Below are 14,498 nucleotides of genomic sequence, written 5' to 3'. Positions count from 1 at the left end.
AATTGATATAATCATCAGGGGTGCACAGTGCACCTTTAGCACTTACTGCAACAGGGTTAAGTCAAGGAATAAATGTTTGCAAAGCAAAAAATGTACAGAGCACTTCCTACCACCATGCAGTTCAAAAACAAACAATAACAAATATGGCAGGGTGCACTCACACACACCCATACTCACTCATACAGAAACAATTTAGACATGCCAGTTAACCTAACGTGTACATCTTTGGGATGTGGGAGGAAACCAGAGTACTCGGAGAAAACCTACACAGACATGGGGAGAACATGCAAACTCCACACAGACAGTGGCCCTGGCCAGGAATGTTTTTTTTATCATCACTGTTATAACGAAACAACATTAAGTGAGGACTTATTGTATAAGGAGCCATGCCCATATTATTTTTATACAAGGAGCCATGCCCATATCATTTCTATAAAAGTTGGTGTAATTAGAATGGAATTTATAATTATATTTCCTCATTTTTTCTATCTAAATTAGTAGTTTTAGTGTATGAACATTTGGTCATGAAATATAAATTTACTTTTCTACATTAATGTTGTGTGTTATTTAATTAGGATGTCAGAAATCTGAAAAAGCCTTGGTCTTGACTATGCTGGTGGTTGTGCTTCACTGCATACTCAAGTACTCTACTGTATATACAATTCAGTATAATTTTTAATGATATTTCTAAAAAACTATTAATATAAATATTGTACTATAATCTATTTACTAAAGTTATTAGCAGAAAGTCTTGTATATGAGATCTACAAGAATATTTCCTTAAATAATATAAAATATGCCACGTATGATGCCTGTGTTCTGTATTTTTAAATAAAATGATCTTATCTCCATTATAAGTCCCCCTGCCCTCCATCTCTCTCTCTTGTTAACCATATCTATTATAAAAGTCCTTTCTAATATTTGCCTTATATCTGACATTAAGAGATGATCAGCCTGATTTTGTAAATTACCAATCACTTTTGCTGTTTCCATGGTATATCCCTACTACTGAGTTATCTTAAATTTAAACAGTATTCTGATAAGAGGAATAGTTTGTAATTAAACTAGTATAAGCTATTTTCATAATCATTGTAAATTTCTGCATAAAATTAATAGAACTCATTAACATCAATTCAAATTATAACTATGTGGAGATATTTATTATGTGGGTTTTACTAAAATATACATACCTGTATATATCACAACAGTACAGAATTTATAAATGTTCTTTTTTTTTTTTTTTTAACAAGTCGGCCGTCTCCCACCGAGGCAGGGTGACCCAAAAAAGAAAGAAAATCCCCAAAAAGAAAATACTTTCATTATTCAACACTTTCACCACACTCACACATTATCACTGCTTTTGCAAAGGTGCTCAGAATACAACAGTTTAGAAGCATATACGTATAAAGATACACAACATACTCCTCCAAACTGCCAATATCCCAAACCCCTCCTTTAAAGTGCAGGCATTGTACTTCCCATTTCCAGGACTCAAGTCCGACTTATTATTTCCATTTATTTCATAACTTATTGTTTAGGCTTAATGCAAATGTCTGTAGAATTTCTATGCAGAAGTAACCAAGCTACAAAATGCCCATATGCAAATGACAATATATGTCAATATTAAAAGAAGGCCTACAAAAAAGTAGTTATAAACAATTATCCCATATGGTATCAATTGATTTATAAAATGCTCTTTAATAAAGGAAAATTGTTCAATACTAAAATAATCATAAATAAGTTGAAATCCATTAGCATAAGAGTATTACCATACTGTATGGCTACTATATCATTAACTGTTAAAACTTTTTCATGCAAAGGAATTAATTTTACAATAATGCATGGAATTTTTACAGCCCTAATAATGACATAACAGTCAAAATAAATTTTCCAGAAAATCAGGCTGAACATTCCCTTAATCGATAAATTAGACATACGTGCAACACTTGGGAATCTTTATCGAGGAAACTTTTTGCCACACAATTGCTTCATCAGTCCAGTACAAAGAAGAATGGTGTAAATCAGGAGGAGATTGAAGTAATCAGTCCCTCTGCCTGGAGTCGATGTAATCAGTCCATCAATCTTGAAAAGAATACAGCATATGTATGAAGGGGCTTACATACTGCAGACAATGAGGTGAAAGAGTCATAGGCAGTGTTACCTTGGACAAATCAACAGGTGGAAATAAGTAATGCCCATATATTAGGCAAGTGTAGAGTTCCTTGTATCAAGATCCCAAGATGTTACTGTCTGACACCAACATTTGTCCTGAGTGTTTCTGCCCAAGGTGACACTGCCTACGACTGCTTCACCTCACCTGTCTGCAGTATACAAGCTCCTTCTTAGCACATATGCTATATTCTTTTGAAGACTGATGAAATGATTTCTTCATCCCAGGCTGAGGGACTGATTATCTCAATCTCCTTCTGATCTTCTTTGTACTGGACTGATGAAGCCACTGTGTGGTGAAATGTTTCCTCAATACAGATTCCCAAGAATTTAAAAAAGTCTAATTTATCAGCTTGTTGGTTCTCTGAACCATTTATCTACATTCCCTTAATCCTATCTCTACTGCTATTTCTTTGTACATTATAAAAGTCCTATATCTGCAGTTAGCCATCTCTGCATAATAAAAGACCTATCTCCACAGTTAGCACTATTTACATTATAAAATTCCTATCACTACTGCAACAGATTATAAGTAATAAAATATTAAAGATAGGAAGAGCACTAAAATTAAACTGCTCAGAGACTAAAAATTAATAATTATAGAAGAACAGCATTTTTTAATTAATAAATATTTCTGTCTCTAGAAGAGCAAGTGGGAGTCAGTGAAGTTTAAGCTAAAGAAATCACGAAATGTCATTCTATGCGAGGAGTGGATGAGAGTGGAGTCTTCAACTCAGCAATCCAGGGTACTGGCACACATGCAGGGTGAGACTCCACTGGTAGAGCATGAATACCAAGAATTTGATCTTAACCTTTGACTATTTGAGCTTCAGTGTGGGCCCCTATCCACCATCATCATCATCATTACCCCATTTCCCACTTTCATGGGGTGGGGAGGCATTTGCCTGGAAAGGATGGAAAAGTAATGTAGGACAAGAGGGGTTAAAGGCATTTAGATTGATACATAACTTTTCACAATATTTTCCATACTCATAGCATCAAAGGAAACAATTAATACTACATTTTTAGAAACATGTACAAAGCAAGATTCCAGCCATTCTACTGGCTAGTTGTAAAGTACTAACACAATACCATATATTAATCAGTGATAGCTCCTAATGTGCTACTTCAATACATATTAACCATAGATAACATCTGTAAACTAAGTTCTCTCACACACTGTATCTGCTAGTTGCTATCTTGGCTGCCTTCTTCTCCTCACAGCCACATATTCAATTCACTCACATACATTGTCTTCATACTATTCTCCAGTGTTTCCATATAATTATACCCTCAAGAACTAGTGCAATCTTGGCTTATAAAACAACAATCATTTTGCCAAATGAACAAAGTGGAAATTCAGGGTTAACTCGGCAAAAATCAGTATTACATTGCATAATTAATATATTCCGCTAATATTAAAAAATACAAACTAAATTTAGGCTGACCTAAGATTACTGGGTAGAAATAAGCTAAATTTATTTTACAGCACAAATTATAAGAATGTTAGGTTAGACTGCCAAGTTAGTGTTGATGAAATATTATAAATTTGTACAAGTGTTATTACACAAAAATATAATTATGGTATTAATGCAGAGGAAAAATTTATCATTAGATATTTTTAGGGCAGTTTGAATTATTGAATCCACTCTACCAAAAAAAACATGACTTATACACTGAAAAAACAATGGAGACACTGCACATATTCCTGCATTCACATCAAATCAGTCAGCAGACAATTAACTCCTACATGGTGCTCTGTGTGTTTCCAAATAAAAAGACCACAGTTAAAGTGGACTTGAACTTCCAACACCCAAACTGTAATAACCAAAAGAATAAAAGAGACTACAGAACTACCGAACACTGACAAAATTCGAGCAACAATCAAAATATTGATGCCATGGATTTCAAAAGGATATGCAGAGAAAGATCAAGAGGTACCAAAATATCTAATCTGGAAAATGCCTGATATGTCATTACAAGGTCCAGTAAACTGCAGACAAATGGAAAACTAGAAACAATGTGTTGATATTTCAAGGAGCGTAGCAGAATAGACTTAAGAGATTATTATAAAAATGCCCATCCCGAATTCAAAGTTTATTCACATCTCTGATAAGTCTATATTGAAAAAAAGCATTATGCTGACAAGTAGAAAATACACACTTAATGCAGTGAAGTTTATGTTTATGTTCACTGTATCAAATGTCAATTTACCACCCTCAAATAAGTGCCACCTGGGCTGGAATATTTCCTTTAGTTGTAAATGGTTAAAAAAAAAAAAAAAAAAAAAAATCCTCTAGTGTTCAAGGTCTGTATTTTTATATATGTACTAGCCCTCTGGCACCTTCCAATGAATTTTTTTGGTTAATTTGTTCTTTACTGTTTGAAGACAATGAAGGGGTGAACAAATTTTCATAATACAAACTGTAAAAAATTAAATATATTTATTTTAAACAAGACAAAAAACGGTTTTATTTCCTGGAATAAAAATCTGACTGGCTGAAGTTTGTACAGGTCCATGAAATCCAATGCCAATCATTCAACCATAAAAATTCCAAATACAAAAATATATTGTAATTATTAAACTACACCAAATTTTTAATCCCATCTTGGAATAGAAAACAATGGTGACAGAAACATACCCTAGAGGCATTCCTAGCTTCCATTTCTTTCCGTTTGACTTCAATTCGGTTCATCACAAGACTTAGTTCCTCCTTCAGCCGTACTTCTTGCCACTCAGCCTAAACAAAAGAAGAAACTTCAGACATATCAAGTGTTAAACAGAATTTGAAGTAATGCACTTACTATAGTATGTAAATAAGACAAAATATGAGGGTTATGGTATTTTATTTATGAAAAATATGAGGGTTATGGTAGTCCCTTTTATCTTTTATGAAATCATTTCATTCATTAGGGAATTTTTCAATTCAATGATAAAGTTCCTATTGATAAAGTCCATGGTGGATAAAATATTTTCACAGATAAAATACCACAATCTGCACAAAGTCCCTGGTGGATAAAATGTCTTCACAGATAAAATACCACAATCTGCACAAAGTCCCTGGTGGATAAAATGTCTTCACAGATAAAATACCACAATCTGCACAAAGTCCTTGGTGGATAAAATGTCTTCACAGATAAAATACCACAACCTGCACAAAGTCCCTGGTGGATAAAATGTCTTCACAGATAAAATACCACAACCCACACAGTGTCTTATTTGCAATTATGTTATGTATTGTAACGATCACTAAAATAGTAAAAAACAGCGATAGAAGGTTGTGGATATTTTTACTGACAGTAGTACTGTGAATGATAGTGAAAATGTTTTTTGAGGTCACTCTACTTCAGTGGGAGACTGTCAGTGTATTAAAAATAAAAAACACTGATGTGATATCAATGGGCTTCACAAATACTAAAGTGCATATTATTAGCAGTAAATTCTCCACTACATCCCAACTCAATTTTTCATTGCTTTATATAGCCAGGGAGGTCAACTTTTATGTGATGCAAAATATAATATCAGTGTAATGTTGTCTATGTTCACCACATCAGCCATGTCCCACCAAGGTAGGGTGACCTGAAAAAAAGGAAACATGGACCATCACTCATTTAACAGCTGTCTGGCCAGAAGTGCACAGACATCATACACCAAATGCCCCTCTGAACTCTAACATCCCTCTATCAGAGTGCAGGCACTTTACTTCCTACTTCCAGGACTTAAGTCCAATTAATGTTTCCCTTCATAAATACCTTGCTCACACTCCAATAGCATCTCAAACTCCTAAAACCATGTGTGTCCACTCAACCTGATCTAACAAGCACATAATCCCAAATTAATATTGATCAGTGAAATGGTGGAGAATCTTTTTCTGAAAGTAATCACACCAAAAGTATGAAATCTGATGAAAAACTTATTGAATTATGCATGTGTAAATTTAGCAGTCTAGGTGCAATTTATGCATTTGACAATTTCACCCACTTTGAGTCCTACTTTAAGCTAATTCCATTAATCCATTCGACTAAATTTTTAGCTATTTCAGTTCTATTGACTGAACACAAGAAACTGCTAATTTAACTATTACAACTACCCTATAAGGTACACAGAAGTCAGTAATTTGGCAAATTTTACACAAAATTAAAAAAAATACAAATTTAAAAATCAAGTCCAATGTAGGAAATGTATTCAGTAAGTTTGGTGTTCTACCAACATAAAGAAAACTTGTTCAAAAATGATAAATTTATCTGGGATACTTTATAAAAGAAAGTAAATAAGAAAATTAAATGAAAACAAAGACAAGACAGCAAAGCCTTTTATTATATTTACATACCATCCTCTTTTCATCCAAAACAATGGCATCAATTCCCTCACGTACAGCAGTGAATTGCTGCCTTAAGCATTCTTGCTGAGCTGCATCTGCAGATATTGTTCTGATACCTGAAGTTTCAAGCTGAGTCAGAAGAGGGTCGACTATGCCATGACCCAGGGTGTTCATGTGCTCCAGAGGTGTGGGGATACAGGTCATTACCCCCACTGTGTAACCTCCAGGCTGGTACAGTACCTGTCAAGATAAAATACAGAAAGATTCATATTTAGTACTCATTTAATGTTTTTAACATATCAGTTGTCTCCTACCAAGGTAATGAGACCTTACAAAGAAAACACTTTCAATGTCACTCATCAGTGTTGTGTCAGAAGGGCGCTGACATCACAGACCCTTTGAGGGTCGACAGGCCCTCTCCGAAACTCGTTCTCAGGGTCGGCCAAATTTCAAAAAAAAAAAAAATTATTTTTTCTTATGAAAAAATAGAGTTTTTTTTTCTAAACATTATAGGATAAACAAAAAAAATTTACCATCAATACTTACGGAGATATGGATGCATGAAGTTTGCAGAAAATGAGCCGCGTATGGCAACAGCGGCGACTGCCGCTCACCCGGTAAACTTTAGTTTACTTGTATTTGAAGGTTTGTTGTTTTTTTCACTATTTTATTTTTTCACATAACTTATGTGGCCTATGAGACCAAAGTAAGGTGCAATGTACATATATACACTCGTTGTATACAACACAATAAGCACACAAACATAATTATCAATATATTGTTTACAAAACTTGTTTACAAAAACAAACAATACAAAACATTGTTTATTATTATTGTTCTATAATATATATACCAATATACAGCCACTGAACATATTCCTATTAGTTCTGCAGCTTGTGGAACTCTGAAACATGGTGTCATACACAATGGTCTTTTATCTTTCTCCCTCATTCTATCTCTTTCAATCTGTCTCTCTCTTTCTATCTGTCTGTCTATCTCTGTCTCACAGGTACACATAAATACAAGTATACATAGTATAAATTACCTAGGATAACCCAAGAAATCCAGACAAAGTGCTATACTCTGCTTGAAGATGTGAGTAAAAGTGATGACACAGTCTTGTGGCTCTCTGAGACAGAGAGCTAGACGGATAGACAGATAGACAGGGAGCTTGACAGACAGACAAATAGACAGACAGAAATGTTAGTGTACCAGTACCAGTGTACTAGTATTCCACCCTCCTCCTCCTCTTCTTCCTCTTCCTCCTCTTCCCCCTACTCTTCCTCATACTCTTCCTCTTCCTCCTCTTCCTCTTCCTCCTACTCTTCCTCTTCCTCCTCCTCCTCTTCCTCCTCCTCCTCTACTTCCTCTTCCTCCTACTCTTCCTCCTCCTCCTCTTCTTCCTCTTCCTCCTCTTCCCCCTAATCTTCCTCATACTATTCCTCTTCCTCCTCCTCTTCCTCTTATTCCTCTTCCTCCTACTCTTCCTCTTCCTTCTCCTCCTCTTCCTCCTCCTCCTCTTCCTCCTCCTCCTCTTCTTCCTCTTCCCCCTACTCCTTCTCCTCCTCGTCCATAGTGTAAATTACAAGGAGTCAGCAGCTGTCAAAGTGACATATATTGGCTCATTACTCTTTCCCCCTCTGGCCTGTCAAAACAATGGGGTTGGATGCTGCTTCCCCTCCTCCATTCTATCTAATTATCTTTCTCCCTCATTCTATCTGTCTGTCTATCTCTGTCTCACAGGTACACATAAATACAAGAATACATGGTATAAATTACCTAGGATAACCCAAGAAACCCAGACAAAGTGCTATACTCTGCTTGAAGATGTGAGTAAAAGTGATGACACAGTCTTGTGGCTCTCTGAGACAGAGAGCTAGATGGATAGACAGGGAGCTTGACAGACAGGCAAATAGACAGACAGAAATGTTAGTATACCAGCAAAAACAAAGGGAGGGCGATGTTCATCTCATCTTTTGGCATCAGCTCTACCCTCATTTACCCTCATCAAACGTCAGCACTTATCAGATGTTATCTCCCCTTATCTTGTTACTGTCATGGGTGAACATTTATTACATATTATTATTATTACCTATTATTATTATGTATTATTATTATTATTATTATTATTATGTATTATTATTATTATGTATTATTATTATGTATTATTGTTATCATTACGTATTCTTCTTCTTCCTCCTCCTCCTCCTCCTCTTCCTCCTCTTCTTCCTCCTTCTCCTCCTCTTCCTCCTCTTCTTCCTCCTCCTCCTCCTCTTCCTCCTCCTCCTCCTCTTCCTCCTCCTCCTCTTCCTCCTCCTCCTCCTCCTCCTCCTCTTCTTCCTCCTCCTCCTCTTCTTCCTCCTCCTCCTCCTCCTCCTCTTCTTCTTCCTCCTCCTCCTCCTCCTCCTCCTCCTCCTCCTCCTCCTCTGCCTCCTCCTCCTCTTGCCTCCTCCTCCTCTTGCCTCCTCCTCCTCTTGCCTCCTCCTCCTCTTGCCTCCTCCTCCTCTTGCCTCCTCCTCCTCTTGCCTCCTCCTCCTCTTGCCTCCTCCTCCTCTGCCTCCTCCTCCTCTGCCTCCTCCATTCTTGGAACAAGTTTGAAGAGCTTGTAGTTCATAATCACTATCATTATCATCACCAATGCTCACATCTGAGTCTGGGATTTTGGGAAATAGGAGTTTCCTCTTTGATTCTGGTACAACTGAACGACGGCCCAGCACCAGAGGTGGAAGGCTGTGGGTTGTCTGGGTTTTCCTCACTATTACCCATATTATGGTCATTAGTTTCGGTCAAAACCTCACCAGAAACTTGAAACTCATCTTCACTGTCACTTCCATCTGTATTAGAACTGTCACTGGGGAACAAAAGTGTCCCAATTCGCCGAGGAGTGAGGAACTTCTTACCACAGGGCATGGTGGAAATTGTGTACTATGATGGCATTCCCACAATGCACCACTGGGTCCCAGATTTTTTTCCTACTGCGCACACCCACCACACAGACCCATTCTCTCACATCTAGGCTTATCAGCCTTTTCCTGTGAGATTTGAGGCCGCTAGAATTTATGCGTACTAGTACGACAAAAACCCCTACGCGTAAGACGTACTAGTACGACCAAAACCCTCAAAGGGTTAAATGACCCTTCAAATTGCAATATCTCCACCCCTCCTGCAGAGTGCAATCACTGTACTGTACTTCCCACCTCCAGGACTCAAGTCTGACTAACCAGTTTTCTTCTGAATCTCTTCACAAATGTTACCTTGCTCACACTCCAACAGCACATGAAGTGAAAGAAACTATTTACCTCCACTCACCCCTAACATGCTCACACAAACCTGTTGGATGTCCAAGCCCCTAGCACTTACAACTTCCTTTACCCCCTCCTTTCCTCCACCCCAGATTTATATGCCAGCCTAGTTATCCTATTTTCCCCCATCCTCTCTAAATGTTCTAATCACCTCAATAACCACTCCTCAGCCCTCTGAATAATACATCTGGAAACTCCACACCTAATCTCTTAACTCCAAATCTTCTGTACAATATTCACACTACACATTGCTTTCAAACACGACAGCTCTACTGCCTCCAACCTCCTCTTCGCTGCAACACTCCAAACCCGTGCTTCTCACTCTGGTACATTTTCCTTTTTGCCACCATGGATAAAGTTCTGTCTCCACAGATGCCTTAAAGCACCACCCACCTTTTTCCCTTTGTCAATTCTATGGTTCACTTCATCTCCCATAGAACTACTCGCAGAAAAGCCCACTCCCAAATATCTGAACACATTTACTTCCATCATACTCCATCCCACCAATCTAATTTCCAATCTCTCACTGCCTATATTTTTTTATACGCTCATCACTTTGCTCCTACCTGTTTCTTTCTTTTATGTGCCCTCTCATCTTCGTTTACCAACCTTTGCAACATCTCTTCTGAATCTTCCAAAAGAACTGTCATTGGCAAAGAGCAACTGTGACAACTCCCACTCTATACCAGATTCACTATCTTTTAGTCTAACATCTCTCTCTAATGCCCTATTCTTCATTTCTTTAACAATCCCCATCAATAAATATGTTAAACAACTGTCCTATAATTAACAGTTTGCAGTAGCTGTAGCACTTTCTTCTTCTTCCTGGATACCAGACCAGCAGTTTTCTTCTCCATTTGCTTAGAAATATTTTTTATTGTGCTTTCAGAATATTTTTTTTCGTACAGCAGTCTGCAATTGAGGTCACTCATTCTCCCTGCTGACTGTATACATACTCTGGAGTCTTTCACATGCTTTTCCCATATCTTGTTTCTCACATCACCCATTTCCCAATTCTTACAATACCTTCATGATCTTCTCTGTATTAACAAGCCCACTACCATTTTTCCAGTTTTACTTGTAGTTCATATTTTCAAACTCTGGGAATCATTCTGTAGTAACTTTGACCTTATCCCTGTGTGTCATCTCAACAACATTGTTCACCATTCTCAAACCCATTCATTTCAGGTGACAGTACTCTCATATAAGTCATGAACTTTCACATATTACACAGTTTCAAACCACAACTCAATAAATACTGTTATCAACAAATACTAAAGACTGAAATCTGTGACTCATAAGACTAAGAATTGTGCTATAATGGGATGATCATGTGGAATGCATGGTCAACATTCATAGGGTGGGGAGGTAACCATCCATAAAGAATGTTGTAGTAATATGAGAAGGTTAGATATAAAAAATGACATCTGATCATTCATACTACCTTTCATCACTAATACAACAGCATACTAGCGCAATACTAGCAGTACAAAAATCCTAGTAACTAACATATTATACCAATAAGACAACAGTCAAATAAGCAAACTGTTAATGCACTCTAAAAATATTAGAGCCATTCCTCAACAATATGCAATCTCTATGTGGATATCAAGAATTTGATTTTGAATTTAAAAAAGTAGTAGAAAATTACTGTAAAGGACAAATTAAAGAAAAATTCAACTAAAACTTATAATTTGCAAAACTATAATCACCTGTGGCATTGGTGAAATAGTGGGTACTGGTCGTCTAACAGTTGGAGTGGTGGTAGTTTCTGTAGGGTTACTTGCTGAAGATTGGATAGGATTAGCAGGCTGAATCACAGTTCTTGACATTCTAGAGATAGGCCCAAAACGACTCACTAATGGTGGATCAAAAGGGATAAAATCATCCTTCCCTTTCGAGTCATCTTTTCTGGCAGTGTAAGTCCGGTAACCTGTACTTGGATCATAACTTTTTTCTATAGATTTGGAAGCAATATAAAAATCAGCACCAGATGTCCATATACTATACGTAGATGTAAATTCTTGTGGTTTGCTGGGCTCTTCACCATTTGCAATCTGAGTAGCAACTTGGTGTGTTGCTTCTTTTCCAACAATTGTCTCGAGCTGATTCAAAATGGCTTCCTTCCTTTCTTTTAACTCTTCCATTGATTTTGATGCAACATTTGTTGCTGTTGTCAAAGATGTAGTTGTTACTGTAGTATTTACACAGAATGTTGTACAATTAGTATCTGGCCAACAGGAAACTAAAGGGTGAAGTCCTGAATTGGTGGGTTTTGTATTGGCAATTGGGATACAAAATTCACTTGCATGGCCAGTAACATTATAAACTGGAGCTGTGTTCAGAAGCATCGTAGGAGCGTTCCCACCATATATGTCTGGAACTATTGCTGCTGCTTGGCCTGGAAAAACAGCAGCTGGTGCTGAAGGTATAGGTTGTTGTGGTGATGCCTGAGCGAATACTGGAGGTTGACATGGGAAGGAACTGTATGTATATTCAGCCATTGGTGCTGCATGAAAAGGTGTTGCAGCTAGAGCTGGTTGTATAATTGCTGGGGCAGGAGTCTGGGCAGGTAACACTGGCATTGACTGTGTATGAGTTGGGATATGCACAAACTTGTGGGGGTCAAATGGAGTAGGAGTTGTGGGCACTTCCCCACTTTGCATAATCTCTTCAACTGTACCTGTTTTCTGAATGACTGCAACAGGTGGATGTTCACCATTTTTTGCAGTTATGACTGCTTCCATGCTTCCTTGTGGATGCTGTGCTTGTTGCTGAGTTTGTGTTGGATGCTGCTGAGGTTGATGATGCTGTACCTGTGATTTGATGGCAGGAGTTGTAGGTGGTTGTGGAATGCCTTTGCCATGTTTGCGACTTCTATTTCTATATTTCTCAAGTTCCTCTTCGGAGTGAGCAAATGTGCAATTATTTCCCCTTGGGCATCCTCCTCTCTGAGTTAGGTCTCTGCACATGCTGGTCTTGTACTTAGCATTATGTGGGTGATGTGCATCTGGCATTTTTCGATTGCCATGATGCTGTATAAAATGTACCAGCCCAGTAACAACAGCCCTAACAGCTTCCATTGCAGCTGCACAAGGCTTCCAACCAGGAGGAGGAGCATCTGGGGAAGGGTCCAAGGCTGCCAACAATTCTAGTTGTGGTCTTAAAGAGGATAACTGACCTGGGTCTCCTGTTCTCTGTAGTGCTATTACCAGTTCCTGTAATGAAAATAAACTTGAGGTGATAATGAAATAAAAAACTTTTCATAGTAAGTAAATATTAGGGTTTGTTACCTGTATCTTTAAGGCAATTGTCAAACACTATCTCTTTATGACCTGCAGATGCTCCTCTAAGAAAAGTAGAGAAGCTTCTACAGAAACTCTACACACAGTAACATAGTAATTTCTTTCAATAGAAGACATAAATTACTGACCTGTACAGACTGCCCAAAAGACTGTGGTGTCTGAAGCTTATCTATAATAGACTGCATGTGGGATTTATGGACAGTGTCACCATAGAGGAGAGACGACCACTGATCTGGTGCAATTCTAAGGCCGGCTTCTGTTGCAATTTGGACTATCTGGGCATCGTGTTCTCGTCTCAAGGCTTCATAAGTTCTAAATTCTTCCTTTAACTGCATGAGTGATGAGTCACCTTCTCTTTTTGAAACCTGGAAAAAAGGGACTTTATTAATAAAACTCAATACCGACACAGTAAATAATAAATTGCATCTCAATGACTTAACTGACAAATAGATTCAAATAACCTTAGAATTTAGTGAAAAACTATTAACATATAGAGCTGAAAACACTGAAAACATCATTAACATGTTATCCAAGTGAATTTGGTTCACTGTAAAATGCTATCACTCATGTATTACTCTAACCATACAACATATATTAGGAGAATACCTTATACTACATCTCACTCATGATTATCAAAAAATAACTATTGTTCTATATTAGTACCCAATATTTATGTGATGTGATCAGAGCCTTACAAAATTATATCATATTTGTAATTTAGGGTCCAAGAGTTACTGTCATCGCTAACTTCTAATGATCTACTTATCTTTGCTTTCCTGTTTTTTTAATAGTTCTCATTCCTGAAGTTTATTTCTTTCCAATTTTAGGGAGCTAGTCTGAGTCCAAACAACAGAATGTAATGATCCCCAGAACAACCAACTACAGGTGTTCCTCAACTTATGATGGTTCAACTGACAATATTTCGACAGCAAGTCAATAACTTGTATTCATTTATTTACTTTTTAATACTGTTTTTTTCTTATTTTTTTTATTAACACATCGGCCATTTCCTACCATGGTAGGGTGGTCCGAAAAAGAAAAACTTTCATCATCATTTACTCCACCACTGTCTTGCCAGAGGCACACTTACACTACAGTTATAAAACTGTAACATTAACATCCCTCCTTCAGAATGCCAGCACTGTACTCCCCATCTCCAGGACTCAATACTGGTATTTACAGTAATTATTTGTTTATTTACTTATTCATTGACAGTACAGCCTCTCCTCACTTAATGATGGAGTTCCGTTCCTAAGGCCCCGCTTTACGGCGACCAAGACCAAAACTCACTATACGGCTCGATAAACATTTTGTCTGGAAAATGTGTCGCTAAGCAAGGAGCATACTTTAATAGTAGTAGGTAACAATTGTCTCATGTCGTATATTACGGTAATATACAC

The 14,498-nt window shown here is 37.4% G+C and overlaps 1 protein-coding gene across 4 annotated transcripts in view; it reads right to left on the bottom strand.

Annotated features, from left to right (window-relative positions):
- Nucleotides 1-14,498, bottom strand: part of LOC128702962 (roquin-1) — a 73,834-nt gene that overhangs the window by 30,398 nt on the left and 28,938 nt on the right. For 3 of the 4 annotated variants that reach the window (XM_053797455.2, XM_070103596.1, XM_053797457.2), the window contains exons 6-9: nucleotides 13,227-13,463; nucleotides 11,506-13,011; nucleotides 6,501-6,731; nucleotides 4,812-4,910 (exon numbers count right to left, since the gene is read on the bottom strand). In XM_053797455.2, the coding sequence (XP_053653430.1) occupies nucleotides 4,812-4,910; nucleotides 6,501-6,731; nucleotides 11,506-13,011; nucleotides 13,227-13,463 (2,073 nt within the window). Of the gene's footprint in view, nucleotides 1-2,981; nucleotides 3,075-4,811; nucleotides 4,911-6,500; nucleotides 6,732-11,505; nucleotides 13,012-13,226; nucleotides 13,464-14,498 lie in introns of all 4 variants that reach the window. The other variant, XM_053797456.2, reaches the window with a different exon arrangement.

The sequence above is a fragment of the Cherax quadricarinatus genome, chromosome 86 (genome assembly GCF_038502225.1).
Source record: "Cherax quadricarinatus isolate ZL_2023a chromosome 86, ASM3850222v1, whole genome shotgun sequence".
Taxonomy (NCBI): domain Eukaryota; kingdom Metazoa; phylum Arthropoda; class Malacostraca; order Decapoda; family Parastacidae; genus Cherax; species Cherax quadricarinatus.
This window is presented reverse-complemented; position numbering and strand designations above follow the sequence as displayed.